Source organism: Rutilus rutilus (assembly GCF_951802725.1).
Source record: "Rutilus rutilus genome assembly, chromosome: 7".
Taxonomy (NCBI): Eukaryota; Metazoa; Chordata; class Actinopteri; order Cypriniformes; family Leuciscidae; genus Rutilus; species Rutilus rutilus.
Genome location: NC_140221.1, coordinates 2,544,661 through 2,567,515, shown reverse-complemented (window position 1 = coordinate 2,567,515; position 22,855 = coordinate 2,544,661). Strand labels below are relative to the sequence as shown.

At 36.5% G+C, this 22,855-nt stretch overlaps 1 protein-coding gene across 1 annotated transcript in view; it reads right to left on the bottom strand.

Annotated features, from left to right (window-relative positions):
• The window catches only part of astn2 (astrotactin 2), a 435,007-nt gene that overhangs the window by 5,100 nt on the left and 407,052 nt on the right, over window positions 1-22,855 (bottom strand). Inside the window, exons 20-21 of the mRNA XM_084413644.1 lie at window positions 10,039-10,180; window positions 1,212-1,312 (exon numbers count right to left, since the gene is read on the bottom strand). Of these exons, the coding sequence (XP_084269770.1) occupies window positions 1,212-1,312; window positions 10,039-10,180 (243 nt within the window). The remainder of the gene's footprint in view (window positions 1-1,211; window positions 1,313-10,038; window positions 10,181-22,855) is intronic.

Here is a 22,855-nt window from a genome sequence, read left to right as displayed (position 1 = left end):
TTTGAGACTTTATCGCATGCAATTGCAATTTTATATCTTGTAATTGTGAGTAATTTTTTTTTCGCAATTACCTTTTGTCGTTTTTTATTACGTTGCAGAAACAAACTTCTATAGCATTCAAAGAAACATTCTAAGAAAATCTTCTGTTCTTTCATCTTTGGTGACAAATTAAATTCTGCCAGTGTTTTGTGAAATCTTGTATAAAAGTACTTATTAGTATTAGTTATATATTTTGAGAGAATATATTTAAGTGCAAACTGAATGCAATGTTTTTTATTTCAATTAAATTAAATTGTATTAGCTTAATTTTTTTATTAAATGCAGTTGAGCTTTAGTGTTTTTGGCCCAATTACTGTAAGTAGGACTTAGTAAAATCATAATTACTTTTGTCGTCTTTAAAATTAACTTCAAATGCATTATCTACAGTTACATTTATAATCAAGTACTTTACATGTGCTTCAGTGTTTAAGTGTACTTGTTTAAAGCACTACAAAGGATTACTAAAACACGATGACCGAACTTTGACATTATTACAAAGTGCACTTTTTAAAAGTGTACTTAAGTGTGTTAAGAAGTTGTCATGAAAGTGTAATCTCTTTAAGTACACTTCTATTAAACTTTCAGTAATTTAAGTACACTGCAAGTGCACATTCAATGCAATTAAACACACTTCATTTCCACAAGAGAATCAGAACTAAATATGAGATTTCCTAACATGCTTTAATGGTTTCTTAACACATTATGAGGTGACAGTTTATTTTACAGTGTCATTGTTACATGTAGTTACTGGAGTAATAACTAATTATGCATAATTACATGCAAATAACCCTTAGCCAAACCCTGATCCTAACCATGTAGTAAGTACATGTTATTATTACTCAGTACTTAAATGTGTAATTACACTGTAACACGGACACCTTAAAATAAAGTGTTACATATTAACTATACATGTACTTACTATAGGGTTAGGGTAGAGTTAGGGTTTGGTTGAGGGTTAGTTGCATGTAATTATGCATAATTTACTGATATTACTATGCTAAGTGCATGTTACATATGTAACAAGGACACTGTAAAATAAAGTGTTACCAAATAAAGCGTAACCCTTTATGACTTTCATGGCAAGTCCTACTTTTCCTTTTCTTTGAGTGAACTTTCTGTAATCCTATTTTGACTTTGATATCGATTTTGAGTATTATTATTATTATTATTACCTTCAGCTTTGCTGTCATCCACCATCGGACAAGACGTGCGGACGGTCACAAAACTCGCGTCCGAACGACTACCACGACTGTCCACCGCATAAAGAGTGAACCTAGAAGAGAGGACGTGAGGAAAAGACTGTTTCAGTGTGTTTCCTAATCTCTGTTTTTAAGCTCCATGTAACTGAGACATTTACATGGAACATTTACACCAATAAACAAATAGAGCAAAGCAAGCCAAATAACTTTGGGCTTCGGCAACATAAACACGGAATCTTACGACAAAATCATTAAAACCGAAAGGTGTCCCTGAACGAGTGTTTTCTGCAGTTCTTGTTTAAGAGCCACAGACCACTAAAAGCACGCAGGCAGGGATTCCAGTGGATTCTGTTACGTTAGGAAATTGCGTGCATGACGAGCAAAAAAAACGAAAGAAAAAAAACAGTCATTACGGCTAATAGCAGCTTAAATGGGACTCCCACTTCCTCTAATGACGGAGTTCCGTTTGGCAAATAAAAAACACATTTAAGCTGCAGCTCAGCGTTTTCTCAGACCACCCAGCATAACCTGCACTACCAGCCCTGACTCCGGGATAATGACACGCGGGTCACTGAGGTCACCGACGCGGACTCGTTTATCTGACTATGTCTAGTTATTCTTTTTAGCCAATATTTATTGTGCAAGACCAATTTTTTTTTTTTTTCCACCACAAGTGTGAATAGCACTTAGATGCTATTTGGCATGTGTGTCAGACTTTTCACCTGAGAAAGTTTTATATAAATAATATATATATATTATTTGGACAATCACTTACTCTTGCTTTGAACAAAACTCCATCAATGTTTAAATCTCTTAATAGAACAATAATGACCAATATTTAAATCTCTTAACATATCAATGCCAAACAATATTTAAATATCTTAAAGAGGGTCTATTATATGTTTTTTTTCCCATGTGCATCTTTCTTTAGTGTGTAATGTTGCTGTATGAGCATGAAAAAGCTCTGCAAAGCTCCAGTTATTCTCTATATCAGTGTTTCTGAACTCCTGAAACACTTTGGACTACATTGGAGTTTCTTCCGGGAACAAACACGTCACAATATTCCTCATTTAAATAATTAATATGCAGAATAAAGGGGCGGGGCCTGGTTAAGTTAGTTAGTAGTGTGTTAAACTGGCGGTTATGGTAAGGGGCGGGACATTTCCCAAACACACTCGAAGCGCTCGACCAATCACAACACGCTGCTCCAGCCGACCAATCAGAGCACAGTGTGCTTTTCAGAAGGAGGGGCTTCATAGAGACAGGAACTAAACAGAGCGTTACTGACAGACTGGGAAGAGACGAGCTGCAACAATGGAGAATATGAGGAAAAATATGAACATTCAAGCTTGAAAACCCTGTTCTAGTAGAGCCAAAATCAATACTTTGCGAAAGGGCATAATACGGCCTCTTTAATTGCCTTTGAATGCTCACACATGTGCTCGAGTCATTGCAGCTCTAATATATGTGCTCGACAACACTTTAAATACATTATAGATCTGGAACAAATATTCGGAGGACTGCTTGTATCATCATTTTATATTGTATCATATCATATTCTGTATTGTGAATATAGTCCCAGCCAGTTGCAACACAAACCAACACGCTTTAGCATTGCCTATATTCTTAAATAATAAAGGCTGTTAAATATTGCTGACTCATAACCTCAGCATGGCTCCAAATTTTGTTCTGTACCGTACGTCAAGTGCACTGTAAACATACATTAAGAAGATTAGGTAGACTCTCCACGTTTATATGCAATGTGCCAGCATCAGATTAAATTGCAAAACACATTTTTTTTATTGAAATCCCTTCATTACCAGAAATGCAGTCATACCATAAACCAACATCACATGCATCCAACCCGAGACGCCGGTTGCAGACATTTGTTCATTCCAGCTTTGTTGTATCACATTCATCACTGATGAATCCGATGAAATCGATATGCTTTCTGACTACGCATAAGACAATGGGAGGAAGCCAGAGATGTCTTTCCCCTGCTTCCAAGGAGAATTTTCTTTACACGGCAAGGTTTCGACACTTTGACTCTTCCTTTGTTTGGAAATCCATATTTCAATAACCACTAGCTGATTGTTTTGTTTGTAATACGGTCTGTTTATACATGGCTTGCATAGTTTGCCTGATCTTGTTATTCATCGAATGAGTGTGGCATTCCTTTCCTAAACCTCACCAAAAGACATCACTCCAAATGCAGGCCAGACACCATCCGCTGCCAATCTCATCAGAACAACACTGGCTCAACAATCACATTGTTTGAATTATGTGGTTGCGTGGTTGCCTATTGGAGTGTTTTTATTTTATTTTTTATATTTAATTTATTTTTATTTTTTATCAGACAATTTGTAGATTGGTTTAAGGACTTCAGAAGGGGAACTGTAGACTAGTTGCTGTTTTGGGTTGTTTAAAGTGTTGGCAAAACTGCCAAAGGTACTTTTTGTGAATAAAGGCTCCAAAAAAAGGGTTTGAAGCAATGAGATAGAAGCACCATTTTTGGTTTCCCAAAGAACCAAAAGAACCATTTTTCAAAAACCAAGTTGCATTTTTGGTCATTTTCACAATATTTTCATGGCCCCCAGAATATTTTTTTTGTATGAATCTGAACATGCAATATATCAAAAGAAAGAACAGACCCTTTTCTTTTAAACAAAAACAAAACAAAAACAACAACAACTTTTTATAAACACTTGATTGTGGGTCAGTTTCATTAAAAAAGCAACATTTTGAGCAAAAAGCTGAGAAAATGGTGTTTTGTCAAAGACTATCCTGATCGGATTCAGAACGATGATCAAAACACAGATGGAGTAGATCGAGTCCATCAACACCTCTAAAGCTTCACAGTCCTGTAGCTCGTCCTGGGTCAACATTTCATTCAGTAACATTAGGCGGTTTTGTTAAATGTTGATTATCGCGTTATTTTACACATGCATATGATTACAAATGATATTGCTTGTTTCTGCTTCTTTGTCGTCTGTGTTTAGATCAGGAGATTCAGTCCTCTTTCAGAAGATGCGTAATAGCGCCCCCTACCGTATAACAGTGAAAACACAGAAAGCCGGAAATTTCCGTCAATGCCGGGGAACGAGTAAATAGTCTAAAGGCCTGTATATATAATGATAAGTAAACAGTTTTAATAATCGTCCTAATAGGGAAGTCACACCACACCACAACTGTAATGATAACGACACAAAGGAATTATATAATTGGAACCACTTTCAAAAAAGACTCGATAAAAGAGCCAATCAGAATACATCTTTTATCCTTTAGAATCCATCCACCAATCATCATTTAAAGCAGAAGGTGACAAAACTGCAGCACAAACTTATAATAAACAGTGTTAGCGTGCGCTGGTGTGGACGGTATAATATACAGTAGTTATCGTTATAGCTGTGAACGGGCCTTAAAGAACCATTTTCCACTATAAAGAAACTTTTGTTCAATGGAAATTGATGTAAAAGGTTATTTTTGGAACCTTCGATGCGAATAAAGAACCTTTATCTGTAAGAGTGTTTCTAAATGGTGTGCAGCTCTTTAGACGTTCATTTTTTGATGCTTTAGTTTTATTCATGTTTCTTATCTTTGCTTCTCTCTCTGGATGTCACATGCCATTTAAATCCAAGTCTGAGGAACTCTGCGAACAATTGGCAGTGATAAAGATCACCCAGGAGAACAAAGGCGAAGTGGTCTGGCTCATCGCTGGGAATGTCAAAACACATTCCCCTTCGCCCCTCAGGAACGATCCCTCTCTCTCTTTCTCTCGTTCTCTCTCTCTCTCTCTCTTCTTCTGCCCGGCTGACACACTCTACATCTGTCTTTTTCTCACTTCAGTTTCACCATTCTCTGGTTACTCCTGTATGTTTGGCTTTTCTCAGCTCATGACTGTTTGGATTTCTGGCACCTATAGTTCAGCCGTTAAATGAGTTGCTTTTGGCAAATCTGAGCACAGATTGAGACACCGTTGAGATATTTTCAAAGGCACGTAAGATAGATGGATAGCGGTTTCCCGTAGACTTCAGCAAAACTCGACAAACAAGATGTCACGACAATTACAGACGCTGGTGTGCCAAGTCAGGTCGCATTTATTTCTACAGCGATTTATACAATTCAGATTGTTTCAAAGCAGCTTAACAGCAAAAAAACAGGCATTTCAAGCAGTTGTAAAGCAGCTCACAGTGATTACTCAGCTCAATTCAGTTCAATGTTGATTCAGTTCAGTTCAATAACAGCGTCGATGGAGCAAAGTTAGCGTCATTTATGAGCTCGATTCATTTTAAATGTCGTTCTCAAATTTTAAATTTGACTGAAAATCACTGTGGAAGCTTTCAGTGATACCTTAAAGCTTTTCTTATGTGTTTTCCACCAAAAATAATTAACTCAGAGATGATATTTTCACAGTGAAGCTCTGCTAAATCACTGCTAGAGGACATGTGGCTTTTTAGGAGTTTGTTTTGGGGTTGAAAATATGCATCTGGGCTGATCTTGTTGGTCAAACGTGGCTCTTCTGAAGCACAGACACATTTAACAAAATACTTTTGGAAGTAAAATGCATTTGTATGCTAATCTTAACATCAGCTACTTAGGAAAGGTTTAATGGAAGCATTTAAAGATCTTGTAGTCAGTGTTCTCGTAATGGGTTGCCTTCCAGGCATCAAACACTTTAGTAGCTAAAACAACAGATATTTCCTTCAGCTTGAAGGGTTTGTTTTCAACTCTTCTTGTGAGATATACCAGAACACCAATCAAACGTGGTTGAGGAGATGAGGACAGAAGATAGATGAACTTCATATATAGTTTATGAATTGTTTTGACCTTACAACGAGCAAGCTAAACAGAGATGTGGACCCTGAACCTTGGAGAGCATATGCATAATTCAGGCATCTCATAATTCACGCCATGGTATGGGTCATACCAGGTTTATCATGCTTCGCTGTGTCAGTGGCCATGATTTATTCTGACCTTTAAAGAATCATGATTTCGGGGTCTGTTCTCAGAGTTTCACCACCAACCTTCTCCCATGAGTCAACTATGCTACGCTGCTCATTTAGGTTGATTGTTTAGCAATTTTTCAAACTTAAGCTGTTTTGAGAGCTTGTCTGTTTGTTAGACTGATTAGTGACGACTAAATACCAAATTCTCCTTAGCATCAAAACAGAATGCTGACAAAATTGCATGCACTTTGCAAGCCATAGATTTGTGCAATTTAATCTAGTTGGTGGTTGGTTCAGTGCAGCCAAAGACACGTCAAGACGGAAGGCATATTTTCTCATTTATAAATTAAATTATATATATTTTTTTTACTGCACTTCAGGTTACTGTATTGATTATTTCATTTAAAATGTAAACTTTAATTGGATAAAAGCATCTGCTAAATGAATAAATGTGAATGTCACGTACAAGTACGGCTTCAGAAACCAAGTGCACAAGTTACATTTTTATGAGACTTTAAAGTTTTTTGTGTTTTTTTTCATGATTTTTGGAGCTTGGTTTTAAGTCACCATCCACTTTGTAGTACGGAAAAGAGCTGACATGATGAAAACAAATGTATATCTATTGTTGAGGGAGAGTAAATGATGATAAAATGCTCATTTCTGGGTGTACGATTCCTTGAAATGAAAACCAAAGGCCTGGGAAAGATTGGTGAGGAACCAAGGTGGCAATAAGATGGAAAATCACACAAGATTATGAAAGAACTAAAAGGTACAAAGTTATTTAACCCCCTAAATATAAAGTCTATAAGAAGGCGACACAGTTAAATTTGACATTGATGACGTTAATCCCGTTCATAAATAAACCATATTCTGATACGTCTTGTCACGAAAGACCTAATCAACACAGAAAAGGCCATTTTATTACCTGTCTGGGTCAAAAAGAGCTCCATAAACACAACTTACAGAAATACCACACTTAGCAAACTTAGATTACATAATCCAAACCACATCAATTTACTTGCCGGAGGTCTTTGGACCATTAAGTCGGTGTTGGAAGGATGTGTCCTTCCAAAGAAACCAGACTGAATATATCACATTTTGTGCTGATTGCTAACATGCATTTCAGCTGCACTCAACAAACAAGTCCACATTTGTATTATTTTTTATTTTACTAATCAAACTCTTTAAAACCAAACAGGTTTTCTTTGTAATATTGTTTTAATCTGTAATCAGTTGTCCTCAATATCTCTGTTTTTTATAAAGTCATTTTAATTAACAAAAGCCAGTTCTAAGTATTATGTAGTGGGTTAGAGTTGATTATTGTACTGTGCTACTTGCTGGTTGTCTGCTGGCTCTATAAATTAACTCCAGTTGGTAAAAATCACATACTACATTTCATCATCTCTATAGTAATCAACTCTGCAACAATCTTTTATCTTGCTATAATGCATCACGGTCACTACAATCGCATGGATCAACATGATTTCAGGCAGTATATATATAAAAATTACACAACTCAATTAGGTAACACTTTATTTCAATGGTCCACTTCAGACATTCTACTAACTAGAAGTAACTTTGCAACTACATGTCAACTAGCAGTCATTGGAGTATTAGTAGACTGTCTGCTTAATAACGGTGTAACGGTACATGTATTCATCCCGAACTGTCGCGGTACGGACAATCAGACGACGAATACAGTCAGTCACAGGCGATCCACACTCCTGTCCAGAAGGGGGCGCGTGGTAATGCAACGCTGTTTGCTAACTGAAGAAGAAGAGATGATCTGTGCACCAATCTAAAACAAGAGTTCAGATGCACGCAAGAGCTTGCCATTAGCCTATACGCTGAGTTTCGAATAGTTTTTGTGACACGCGCCACAAACTTCACAGAAAGGAAAACGGGACGGCAGAAAGCGGCATCCTGTTTGTTTTCTTTATTTTACAAAAACAAAATACTATTTTTTTTTTTTTGTGACCCAAATTATGTCTTACTCTTATCTGTATGACCATAAATGACGAAGTATTTTTAAGATGTTTCCGCTGTTATAACGAGACAATATCATGTGGCATTGTGCCGATTTGTGTTGTGGAAGTCTCACTACAGTCCAGTGAGGAATTATGCGTGTCATGGAAACGGGAAAGCCTCAGGTGCCGCTTCACTCGCCGTCTCCTCATGGAAGAAAATAAATGAAAAGAAGCCTAGCATTGGGGATTTCACCCCTACTTTATTTTGATGCTCCCCAACAGATATTCTACTGACTATAAGTAACTTCGCAACTACATGTCAACTTATTCTACTAACCCGAACCCTAACCTAACAGTCTACTAGTCCACTAATAGTCTAATGAGAGTTAGTTGACATGTAGTTGCAAAGTTACTTATAGTTAGTTGAATATCTGTTGGGGAGATAAAGTAGGGGTGTAACAGAACACAGAAGTCACGGTTCGGTACGTACCTCTGTTTGGGGGTCATAGTTCGATACGAGTTCAGGTTTATAGTCAGTGGAATGTCTAAAGTGGACCATCAAAATAAAGTGTAACCCTCAAATATGATCATGGCTAAAGAATGTTATTTTGCTGCATGTTGTCCTTAAAGGATTAGTTCACCTCAAAATGAAAATTTCCTGATAATTTACTCACCCCAATGGCATCCAAGATGTTCATGTCTTTCTTTCTTCAGTGGAAAAGAAATTAAGTTTTTTGAGGAAAACATTTCAGAATTTTTCTCCACACAATGGACTTCAATGGCAACCAAATTGTTGAAGTCCAAATCAATGCAGTTTCAAAGGGCTCTGCTAATTTAATTAGAAATTAATCAAATTTTAATTTATTGAATTTAACTTAGAAAACTTTAAACTACTTTAAACTTCAAACTACTTTAAACTTTAAACTAAATTAAACTTCAAACTACTTTAAACAAATTTAAACTTTAAACTAAATTAAACTTCAAACTACTTTAATCTTCAAACTACTTTAAACTTCAAACTTTCTGTTCCAAACTTTCTCAAGCCAACTTAAAGTTTGTCTCGACAAACTTTTTAATCTAAGAGCTGAGGAATAGGGTCTTATCTAGCGAAACGATCTGTCATTTTCGGTCAAAAAGATCGGCCATTTAAAAAAAAAATCAAAAAAATGAAATTAAAAGAAAAATGTATATACTTTTTAACCTCAATTGTTCGTCTTGTGCTGGTCTGCGACGCACAAGGCATTATGTAATCAGGTTGGAAAAGTCATGCGTCACGTCATCTATCTAAGTTATTTCAACGCATTCTCATCCTAGGGCGTCATATACTGACGCTTTTGACATTTCGTCTACATCGAACGCACATGGCACCCTTTAGCGTCAATATGACACGCACAGAGCTTTGTTCGGTTATGGGTAGGTTTAGGTCTGGGGTAGGGTTAGGGTTAGGGTTAGACCGCTAGGAGGCGCCTTCTGGCCCATATCTATCTGCGTCTCATATTGACGCTAAAGGGTGCCATGTGCGTTGGATGTAGACGAAATGTCAAAAGCGTCAGTATATGACGCCTTGGGATGAGAACGGGCTGGTTATTTGTCTGTGTACTCCGGTTCAAAAAGTTAGGGAAGGGCGAAAAATCCTGAAATGTTTTACTCAAAAAACGTAAAAATTTTTTCCACTGAAGAATGAAAGACATGAACATCTTGGATGGCATTGGGGTGAGTAAATTATCAGGAAATTTTCATTTTGAGGTGAACTAATCCTTTAAAAACACAGTTTTACACCGCCAAGACAATATAGTGTATTCACAATATACTGAAGAAAGTATAAGGAGTTCTCATTGAAATGAAGAGCTAGAGGACTTTTTCAATCTTGCTTGCTGTGGCTCTTACCTATAAAGGCTGTCGGGCTCCAGGCACTTGAAGACGAGAGAGTAGATGATGCTGTGAGGATGTTCTCCGCTTCGCCGTCCTGCTACCACACACGAGGAGCCCAGACCCGAGAAAAGATCGTCCATGAGGCTCAGAACCTCTCCTGAAAAACACAGAGGGACATTCACGTTAATATAGGACTAGTTCGTCCAAAAATGACAACTTAGCACTCACTCTAACATAATTCAGGGGACCTGTTACCACAACTTAATTACCACAATCCAAAAAAACAAGTGAAGAAGCCGCAGAAACAAGCGTTAGAATCACTGCTTATGCACATGTAAAATAATGCCATCATTAAACATCAAAACTGCCTAATATTACTGAATTAAATGCCGACCCAGGACGAGCGATAGGACTGTGATGATTTAGGAGTGTTGATGGACTCGATCTTCTCCATCTGTGTTTTGATCATCGTTCTGAATTTGATCTGGATGAAGTCTTTGACAAAAACAAAATTTTAAACAGCTTTCTGTTAAAAATGTTGCTTCACATTCACAAACGTACCCACAAGTGTTGATAAAAAAAGAATGTATGAAGCTAGAATATTTTTTTTTTTAAAGCACAGTGTCTGTTCTTTCTTTTAATGTAATGCATGTTCAGATATTCATACAACAAAATATGCCATGGATATTTTGTGAAAATTATCAAATATGCTGGCGGTGGCTGGCAACTTTTTTGGCGGGGAAAGAGTCAATAGTGACCACAGCTAGAAAAAAGGGGTGTGCGACTTGGGTGAAAAAAAAAATCAGATCTCAATATTTTCTAGGATTTGTATTTTTATTCTGTTGATAATAATAAAAGGGGTGTGCGACATGGGTGAAAAAATATCAGTGAAATGAAATGATATCACCGAAAATGATATCACTGATATGGGTGAAAAATATATAATTTTCAAACTTGTCTTAAAAAGACCTTTATTTTTCTTAGTGTGCTGTTACCATGACCAGTTTAGGCCTGCCGTGAACTGTGACCATGTGTTATTGTAGTGTCATTGATATACTATTATCGTTTGTTTATTAATTTTAGCATTTTAGCAAAAAGTTTTAATTTTAATTTGAAGAAACAAGAAGTGTGAATATTCTCCCCAAACATTTGCCTACGTTTTTGAAAATCGGTAAATACAAAATCATAATGAATGTTCATTTTTTGATTAACTGTCCCTATATAATCCTGCAGGAAATCAAAACATTGCATACATTAGACCTGAAAACAAAAGACATGCAAGTAGTGCATGACATTTTCCTGCAAATACCAGTTTCCAGAAAACATTCAAGTCAGCTTTCAGGAAAATAATACACAGGCAGTTGCTAAACCCAGTTTCCAGCACGACCTTAGAGGCAAAGCTGACAAGAAAAGAGCGAGCAGTAAAAACAACATTTGACACCTCCAGTTTTAGCAACTCTGGAGCTAGACGAACATGCGTCGTAGGCTCACATCAGTTTTTAACACGTTCCAAAATACATATCAAAACGGCAGAACGTGTCTGGGTTGCGCGTCCCAAGGGAGCCGTAAAAAATGGGCAACAGAGGGAAGGTCTAGAAAAGGGGGACTGAACGAACGAATGATTTAGCCATTTTCCCAGAAAAGCACATTGTATATAAGGGAAGCTTCCCGCTCACATTCCAACACCTCAAGAGAGCCCAAGCCAAGACGTCTTTTTATAAGGTCTCAAAACCCATTGCTTTCACTTTGTGGCCCCCATGTTCTGTATAATTTGCAAACTTGACATTCATGAAATGGAAAACAATGGCATGGCAACTCCACACACGACCGCAAAAGATCCGTGTTGAATAATCCCAGTGATGGAATGCCCTGAAATTCATGCATAGTTTCCTCTCGTCCAGGAGGCCCACGCTGCTCATGTTCAACATGATACAATGTTTCTCCTACGCTTCGCTTGAAGCCGACCATCAAAACAAAGCATAGGAAATATTCCAGCAAAAGGTCGAGGGAGGTCGTAATGACAGGAAAATACAGACTGCTGTAGGGCTGCAACTAAAAAAACTAAACTTATCTAACATCACAAGGGGAAAAACTAAACACAAATCACAAAACATTTTGCAAAATTTTAGACTACATGCCTTAAAAAAAAAACAAAGCTAAAGTTGAGATCAGTGAAGCGAGGAATAATCTGGAGCACTCGTACATAACCACATTTCAAAGATTATTCTGATAATTGATTAACTGGTTGATTATTCATTAATTCCATATCATCCTTAATGTTGTCCTGTGTACTGTATGTAGGCTATGCTAAACATTACATGCAAAAGAGGGTAACACTTTATTTTAAGGTGACACTTGTTACAGTGTGATTAAAAATGGAAGTATTGAGTAATATGAATTGATAACATGTACTTGTGACATGGAATACAACGCCTTGAAATCCCCAAAAAGTTGGATATCCCCGGACCAGAACCAGGTTGTCAGATGACAAGATGTGAACGCCATAACTTTGGTTGGACGAACACAACGGATATATTCACCTCAGAGAAGAAGGTACATGGATTATATTTCATGTTGTGTTTTTATTAGTCTTGATTTCTCACAACTTGTGTGCTAATAAAGTCTCATGAACGCGCACAGAAGACCAAAGTCAGGATTTTCCTTCAATAATACATTAAATTTTGGTTTGTTTTTCACCAAACCCTATCATATACCTCCAGAACACTTGCAATATACACTGTAAAAAGTGAACAGTTGGATCAACTTAAAAAAATTACTTCAATTGGTAACACCTAAAGAAATTAAGTTTTCTCAACTTAAATTATCACGTTTTTCACGATAAAACGTGATAATTTAAGTTTAGAAAACTTAATTTCTTTAGGTGTTACCAATTGAAGTAATTTTTTTAAGTTGATCCAACTGTTCACTTTTTACAATATACGACACTTGTCACATGGAATCATTCTGTGATACTTTTGCATCTTTTTTAAGATGACATTTTTAAAATCATTTTCTTTAGTGGTATGATAAAGAAAGAAGGCCGTATGCCGTTAGAACAACACCAGGGCGAGTAAATTATGACTTTATTTTCATTTAAGGGTGAAATATTCGGTAACACTTTATTTTACAGTGTCCTTGTTACATGTATTTACCATAGTAATAACAGTAAATTATGCATAATTACATGCAACTAACCCTCAACCAAACCCTAATCCTACCCTAACCCTATAGTAAGTACATGTAGTTGCTTAATATTACTCAGTACTTAAATATATAATTACACTGTAACAATGACACCTTAAAATGTAACCAAATATTCTTTTAAGACCATGTAGTTTGGGCCATTTGACTAGCCCAATGACATCTAGTAATACTTCACTGGGACATTGCCATGCATGAAGTCACAAGAACAAGAAGTTTTTCACCAAACCTTATCATATACCTCCAGAACACTTGCAATATACGACACTTGTCACATGAAATCATTTTGTGATACTTTTGCAACTTTTTAAAAATAATTTTCTTTAGTGGTATGAAAAAGAAAGAAGGCCGTATGCCGTTAGAACAACACCAGGGTGAGTAAATTATGACTTTATTTTCATTTAAGGGTGAAATATTCCTTTAAGACCATGTAGTTTGGGTCATTTTGCTAGCCGAATGACAGCTAGTAATACTTCAGTGGGACATTGCCATGCATGAAGTCACAAGAACGTCAAGTTAAGTAACATAAGTACTTTAGAATGCCAGGTATTTTCAGTTGGCACCATATGGAGGACGGCCTGTGTCAAACCTCCTGATGCCTGCCCACATCGCATCCAGCAACATGCAAGCCATGCAAGTTTGATGTCCACGCACACGAGCCCATGGGATCCGTGAGAGCTGTGTGCAGTGAACGGAAGAGTAGCGGCAGAGAGGTTTACATGCCGAACACGTGCATCGAAGACCTGAGATTTACATTGAGGTTCAGAAAAAAAACTCAATGTCAGATCTCCTAGCGGATTCTCAGTCTGAACGGTAATCGTTCCACTGTGTAAATACAAGTCGTGTCAGATATAGCACGAGCGTTTCAGTTCTACAGTAATTTGTCCGGGTCGTGAGTACGAAAGCAGATGTGGCTGATCATTTGGGACGTGGGCATGGATTTCCTTTCTGAGGCTTGTTGACTTCTTCTTACTGTTTTTCCCCTTTAGGATTGTTGGGAGTATGTGATAATTACTAGCAAACCCCTGAAACAGCCCACGGGTGGCCGCTTTCCTGATTCCCAGTCACGGACTGGCCCACTGATTTATTCTGATTATCAAAACATACAAAGATAGCGTTTCCAGCCAAACCTCATGCAGAAACATCAAACATCAAACCGAGTTTTCTCTCTGTCGTACCTATCAAAGCCTCCACTTTCCCTTCTCTTTTGCACATTCTCTCGACTCGAAGCTGTCAGGGGGCCTGCGAAACCTGGCTCCGCTCGAGCATTCCTCGCATATTTGTGTCAATGTGAGGGAAATGGACCGAGGGCCAGGCGGCGTAATATAGATAGTCAATCTTAAGCACTTCTTGACCTCTTGTCACTGCTAATAGTGCGAGGAAACAAACTGAACAGGTCTCACATGGTGTCCCCGGCTGGCTTGAGTTCATATTTAGCGTGATTTTAAAATGCGTGCAAGGCGGTGATATTAAATGGAAGTGATTTGAAGTGTTATTTTGGTAACACTTTACAATTAGTTAACATTAGTTCATGTATTTACTAACATGAACAATACATTTGTTACAGTATTTATTAATCTTTGTTAATGCTATCCAGCTGTTCACTGTTTGTTCATGTTCGTTCACAGTGCATTAACTAATGTTAACAAATACAACCTTTGATTTAAATAACATATTAGTAAATGTTGAAATTAATATTATTAAATGCTGTAGAATGATTGTTCATGAAAAAAAATATTTGTTGAATTTAATACATTTTTGTATCGTAAGTGGTTGCACACAATTGATTTTAAACAAATGCATTAAGTTGAACTAAATCAGTTTAAAAAGATTTTTTTTTTATTAATTGTGTGCAACCACTTACGATAAAAAAATGGATTAAATTCAACGAATAATTTTTTTTAGCGTGTTAACTATAAGGTAGTTAAATAATGTTAACTAATGAACCTTATTGTAAAGTGTTACGTTTTTTTTTTGTATCATTTATATACTAATATAGTTTCTGTTAATATTTTGAATTAGATTGTATTTTTATACACTTAGCTAATCTCGGCCCATGCTGGGGAGAAGCTCCGGCTTGTGTGAATGGCGTCGCAACGCAATGCTTTCGGTACAATTAACGTTTAACGTAAAACAGGTGGCCTCTTCTGGGTGCACGGGTTCAAACAAACGGAACATAACTGCAGATATGTTCCATAAATTCTTCCCAAGACTCCATATAATTCAGGCCAGGGCCACACATACGGTAAAATCATAACAGCTCGTGTTTATACAATTTAAGAGCCTGAAGACAGAGCCGGCTGCTCTTGAACAAAGACCACGCTTTTGTGTTGTTGATTTTTCTCTTTTCTGAATCAAATATGAGAACATGTCCGGTGTAGTTCTGCTAGATTTATAGAACGATTCCGGCCAAGATTAGAGTTGCACTGAGTGTACTGTAGTAGTATCATATGATTTGTGTTTTCATTTGTAAAATGAACACATTTGATTTCCCTATAGTTGCATGCACATTATAGCCTTGTTTGTGCTTGCTCAAGCACTTTTACATTTTTAACATGCAGTTTTAAAAGGTGTTTATTTTATATTCTAAAAAATTATGTCATGGAATCAAACTGCAATTACACATAGTAAAATGCACTTTTTAACTTAAATAAATAAATAACAATGAAATCAAATCAAATAAAAACCCTAATGCATTTTATTAAATTTGTATGTTTATGAGGTTATGCTTGAGGCTGCTCAGACAATACAAAAATACTAGATTTGTAGAGCTTTCCAGTGTTCTTTAGTGTCATTAATATACTATTATAGGTTTTGTAAAAAAAAAATAATAATAATAAAAAAATAAAAAAAAAATAATAATATATATATATATATATATTTTTTATATTTATATTTTATTAATATATATATATATATATATATATATAAAATTATATTAATATAAAAATGAGATTTTCTTGAATTTCTTGTATGTATGTGTATATATATATATATATGTATACTTTTTTTTTTTTTTTTTTTTTTTTACAAGAAATTCAAGAAAATCACAATTTTCCCCCAAAGACTACAACATGCATAAGTAATGCTTGCATCGCTTGTTTTTGCTTCCCCTACCATATAACAGTGGCGGGGAAAGAGTTAATGATGATAACCCATCCAAAACTCACCGTCATGATGTTGCTATGTGGTTGCTAAGGTGTTGCTAGGGTGCTCTGGGTTGTTGCTTGGATGTCCATATAATAAACGAATTAAAAATGAATCACGTTCAAAAGCAAACGTGAGAAAAAACACATTTGCTGATGCTACCAAGCAGTTTTAGCTTCATCCAGTTTCACGGGACTCGAGCGCTTCACATCACGAGTGCAGTGATGTACCAGGTGAGCTTCCAAGTTTACTACATAAGTAGTACATAAAAGACAGACATATGGAGCTGATTATCTGATGCAAACATTAAAATATATTAGTTTGCAAATCATGCACTATGATAAAAGTGTTTTGAGCTTGTAACATGAAAATAAGTCTTTATTAACCCGATGATCTGCCCATGTATTCATGATTTGTGTGAAAAGGAGCACAAGTTGTTGGTGTTTTACTGCCTCTAGTGTTCATTTCTCCTGGAATCTGCAGAGAAATCATTTGCATAGGTACATTTTTGCAGTCCCAGTGATAATTCAAAGAGCAAGAAACTGCAATCATCAACATGGTTTTAGATAACCAATAGTCTGAGAGAAATCTAAACAGAATAGCAGTTGATCAGGATTGACACTATCAGCATTGTCACCACTCTCCTTTAACACAATATGAAAAAAGCGTACAGTGTTACACTACATATTTTCCGTCCGTTACAGTATATTTACATATTTACATACACAGGTTTGAGACTGACACACTCCAAATAAGGATTTTGTGGTGCAGTATTGAACCTCACGCAACAATTCCGGCCCTGCAAGCCAGCAAAGACACATCTGACCTTCTGATGTGATCTTTTCCAGGTCTTTGTGTGCTCCACATATGAGCATCTTCCTCTCTGTATTCATAGCCAAACCGATACCCCAGCTGTGCTCGAGTACAGCCTGGCAGGACAGACATTACCTCAGCTAACCCCTGTTGGTGAACACGCTCTCCTTGCCAGGGGTTCGGCAGGCAGGAACACCATGTCCATGCGAGCGTCTGCTTTCATTCATTACAGCAGAGGAGGCATAACTTTATCACCAGGCTGCGAGAACTGCGAGTACACTGCTACACATGCTATAATCTGAGGTGTCTGAATGAATCAGTGCTGTGTCAGCAACAGCTGCTTCCAGTGTGTTAACACAAGGAGAACAAAAAGTGTGAGATAAACTAGTGAAGGAATCAAGCAAATCGGGTCAGAGGTTAATGCACTTTAAGCTTTGTCGAGTCAGAATCAAGACTGCAAGAAGACATCAGTTGTGAAGTGACTTCAGCAACAGACACGATCAGAAGAGATGTACTGTATATATATATATATATATATATATATATATATATGTATGTAGATGTGTATGTGTGTATGTATGATGAGATCACTGCATTCATGCGCTCAACATGTCTGTGATCGGCTACATGCTCATGTATGTATGTATGTGTGTATGTATATGTGTATATATGTGTGTATGTGGATATATGTATGTTCATCCATATTTCTTTATGTATTAGGTTGTTTTTGTACACTGTAAAAAATTATCGTAATTTTAACGGTAAAAGACTGTAAAAATGCTACAGTGAAAAACTGTTAATTGGTTAACAGAAAGTTTCCATACTATATACGGTAAATAACTGTGATAGTTAACTGTGACGGTACATTTAATGTAATTTTACTGTAACATACCGTTAAATTTACAGTTTTTGAAAGTGAAAAAACAACTCATTGTATAATTTACAGTGAAAAAACGTAAATTGACATTCCCACAATTCCCTGTGACACTTCACATTTGATGTATAAATAACTATGTTTCTTCATAGTTTTCTTCGTTTTTTCTAATCAGTTATGTACATTAGGGGTTTATGTTACATTTAATGTTGTTAAATTAATGTTTATTGCATTTTTAAAATTCCATGTGTTACCATGATGGTGTTTAATGTTTGTGTGAATGACACTGTGCAGCTTCTATATATATTAGTATTAACTTTCTTGTGGAAGAACTGCTTGTGTTGAGCTTTGATTGATCATGTGACTCTCATCACTGCTGTGATTGGTGGTTATCAGTGTACAAAACAGATATTAATACTTCAATAGGACGGTAAATTAACATTATATCATATTACTGAAATCCATTAAAACAACGGGAAGAAATTAAAAAATTTTTACAGTATTTTTCCATTTTTTAACAGAAATTTTCTGGCGCCCCTGCTGCCAGAAAATTGCCGTTTTTTTACGTTTTTTTTTTTTACAGTGTATGTTTGTTTATTTGTTTACCCATTGGTTTCCTTTCGTATTATGCAGTCTTTTCTTGCTTGTCGTCAACAAGCTTGTCGTATTTGTCTGATACTTGCTTTTTCAACATAATATATATATATATATATATATGTCTGTATTTGGTTTTCTTGTTATCTTTATGTACTTATCTGTACTGTATTGTTTGCTTAATAAAAAAAGAAGAGATGTACTGTATAAGGACTCATTATTGAAAAGATTGTCGCTGAAACCTCAGTGTATCCAGTGTTCAAATTATACTGGGGTACAGCTATTTCGACTGGTGACGTCACTCTCCATTTCATATAGGCTTACACACATGAGAACCACTAATCTATATGCGAAATTCCCTGAATATTAGTGCAGATTCCCTCTTGTTAAGACATTAAGAATGAAATTGCACAAAATGATAAATCGTCTTTAACATTTTGTTACATATATTAGCACTCATACCTTAATTACCTGTCTCTTAATTGTTCTACTTACTGTTCATTTACCACCAAAAAATGCCTGATGTCTGCCACTGTCCCTTGTCTCTTACTCATCATAGTTAAATTAAATTAATTTCAAGTTTAAGTAGGTTGTATGTAAGTGACTTCCCTCGCGTCAATGTTTTGAAATGAATCGCGTTTATTCGTGTGTTAACGTCAAACATTAAAATTCATAATGATCTTTTAATAATTGTTTCACTTGCTGTAGTGGTGTGTGTTCGGGAGTGAAGAAATCGCGCGCCACTGTATGTTGTTCGGGATGGGAGTGAAGACCTATCTCGCGCCTAAATACAGATAGACTAGCTAGGCTAACATTATCTTTTATTACATTTTTTTCAGGACCCCCCAAACTATTATTTTCATTGCTTTTGGGAGGGTCCAAGTCTCATCTAGGAGGGTCCTACCCCCTCAATACCCCCGTAATTCGAACCCTGCTCGTATCCTCATATTTCGTCATTTATATATATTTCATAAATCATGTATGTCTGTCTGTGGGTTTTGCAAATATTTATCCACTGAAAAGTATTAACTCTTTCCCAGGTTTCAGTGTTTTCACTGTTATACGGTAGGGGGCGCTATTACGCATCTTCTGAAAGAGGACTGAATCTCCTGATCTAAAGACAAGTGAAGAAGAGGCAGAAACAAGCAATAGCATATGTAATCATATGCAAATGTGAAAAATAACACAATCATCAACATTAATTAGCATATAAATCAAAACTGCCAAATGTTACTGAATGAAATGTCGACCCAGGACGAGCTACAGGACTGTGATGATTTAAGAGTCGATCTACTCCATCTGTGTTTTGATCATCGTTCTGAATCCCATCTGGATGTTGTCTTTGACAAAACACGATTTTCTCAGCGTTTTGCTCAAAATGTTGCTTTTTTTATTATAATTTACCCACATTCAAGTGTTGAAAAAAAAAATAATGCACATAGCATTGAGCATGACTCACATAGCAACAATAAACTTCATAACTTGTGAGTTGATGAAAGATTAATGCGATGCATTTTCTGCCTCAGATACGGCTGTTTTAATGATGGGCAACACGTGTGTGTCCAAAACTCTCTGAAATTTGCTGGTCAAAAACAAATACAGTGTTTTTCAATTTCCGGAAAAGTAGCGTTTTTGGAGATACAGGGTTTATTTCACAATTTTGAGGTTTTTTTTTTTTTTCTCACAATTGCACTTCCGAGTTTGTATATAGAAATTTTGGGTTAAAGTCTCACATTTTAGACTTTTTTCCCCTCAGAATTTCACGTTTATATCTTCACAATACAGAATTTATTTCTTGCCATTTCGAGTTTATATCTCACAATTATTATTTTTTTTTTTAGTTTTAGTTTTAGCTTTCATTATTACTTAGTCAAATGAGTTGAGTTGCAACTCAATCGCATGGCAGCATTAGTTCACAACTGAAAATCACCGAAGATATATGTGTAGACTTTGTAAATAACATTAAATAACAACAGATATAGCTCAGAAAACAAAGTTCTATAATTCTGACGTTGCATAAACCCAACTAATATTACAGCTTGCATGTTTAAATGTTGAACTGCGACTACAAACAAATTATACTTTATTAGTGCTTAATGTGTTTATTTAAGGGATGATATTTGCACATGACAAAATAATAAATGCACAGTTCTGTCATGAAACTCTAGATGGCGCAAGCTGATGCGTCATTAACGCAAGCTGATGATATTTACACCGTTAACTACTTGTCAGAAGCTGATTAGTTAATGTTGCATCTGCACCCAATGAGCTTGCTCAACATTTAAATGCACAGTTAACATTCACTATAGCAGTTTGCAGCACGCTTTCAGAGTTCGTCTTAAACCCTCCACCTTCCCCAGCTCCACCTGCATAGATCTGCTATAGGCAATTGCTATATGCTTTTTGTGTAGCCTATGTTTTACATACTCGCAGGAAATGATCTGCATATGTATTGGCACTAGCAAGTCCCCGTACTTGCTCTGCACCAGATGCAATAATCTACAACAACAGCAATAATAAACAGCAGATCTATTCCGCCAAGACCAAATACATTAACACTGTCATATCCATTACCATGGTAAAAATCATGATAGAACTGTATTTACACAAATTAGTCTGTCTTGGTATCCAATCTAACCACGAGTTGCCTCTTGAAAATCAATGATAGTTTGTCGTCTTTTGTCATAGTTTGTTGGCAAATAAGTCTCCGGAAAAAATGTATAATAATTATTTGGATGTTTTGCATTCACTAGACATTTGAGTTCTCAACCACAATGGTTCCACCCAACTGAGGGACTCGTAAGTGTGTGACAAGCAGTCATTGATGCTCAACACATCATACTATGAAGCAAGGGTGTGTGAACTTCCTCAAAACTTACTTATTCTTACTCTGTGCCAAAATAATTGAGAGTCTTGAGAGAAGAAATGTGATTTACATTTGACTCTTTCAGTTGAGGAATTACAGTTTGACATTTTTTTTGGGTGTATCCTAACAAAACAATGATTGCAACATAGGTTACACACGCTTTGTGTAAAAAAAAGTGCAATGGCAGTGCCAACCTCAGTCAGTTTGCATTTTAAAAAGAAGATACAGAAATGCATGACCTGCCCTATTACAGCATGTGAGGTCTTTCCGAGGCATCCGAGTTTGCGCGGGAGTACCTGCGATCTTCCCAGGACTCTGCTAAGTGCCTGGTACCTATCAGACGGGTCTGTCGATATAAACAGGAACCGCGAACAGCCGGTTGAGATTAGCGGAGACATTCTATTACTGGAGAAACACTGCGTGATGTTGAGTTAACACAGCGATTAAAACCCTGTCGCAGATGTTAGGTGACCTCTTGCTCGAGTAAGCAGGGATGAAGCAAATCATGCTGAACTGAAGGAGAGAGGCTGGAAATAAGCATTTTTCTCATTCATCCGCTCCATCCCATGATGGGAGTTATTCAAGTCATTTAAAGCATCTGGACTCATGCATCTCCCTCCTGTTGCAAAAGCTTTGCAGTGTTATCTGTGCCAACATAATACACAATTATTCTGCCATGTCAGCCCGATCTCATGAGAAAATGCAACTATTTTTAAAAAGGAAATGCATGTACATTTTTTAGAAAACAAAACAACACATGAAGCTCCATCTCTAAACCTAACCATCAGCAGGGCTTGGTTCGTATGAAAATGAACTAATAGGATTTTACAAATTCATTTAAATTAGCCACCAATTCGCCCAAACTTAATATAGATACAACTTTCCAAATGTGTTGGCCATGTGACATGTGCCTCCAATCTAGTAATCATATGGTTCAATGCCAAAAAAAGAACTGCATAATTATTGCGGACAAGCTAAAATTCACATTTCTGTTCGGTTGAATCGCTATAGTGCAAACGCAATTCCAGATAAAACACTAGTGAGGGCACTTGCATCAAAGTGGATACGAGTGCCTCATATGTTTCTGTTAGGACTAAAACAATAGCTGGGAGTGCAAAGCACAGGTCGTTTGTTCTCAACGATGCCTTTCTTTCATCTCCTGAAGCAATGCTCTCTGTCTCATTAATGTCCACACACATTTGCTGGTTTTACGCTAACCTGAGATCAGTGCAAGTTCAGAAGAGTTCACAGTGCAATGGAAACGACACATATTTCTTATATTAGCATTAAAATACACCACATTCTGCTCATACTTTAGGCTACGTTAAACAAGGGGT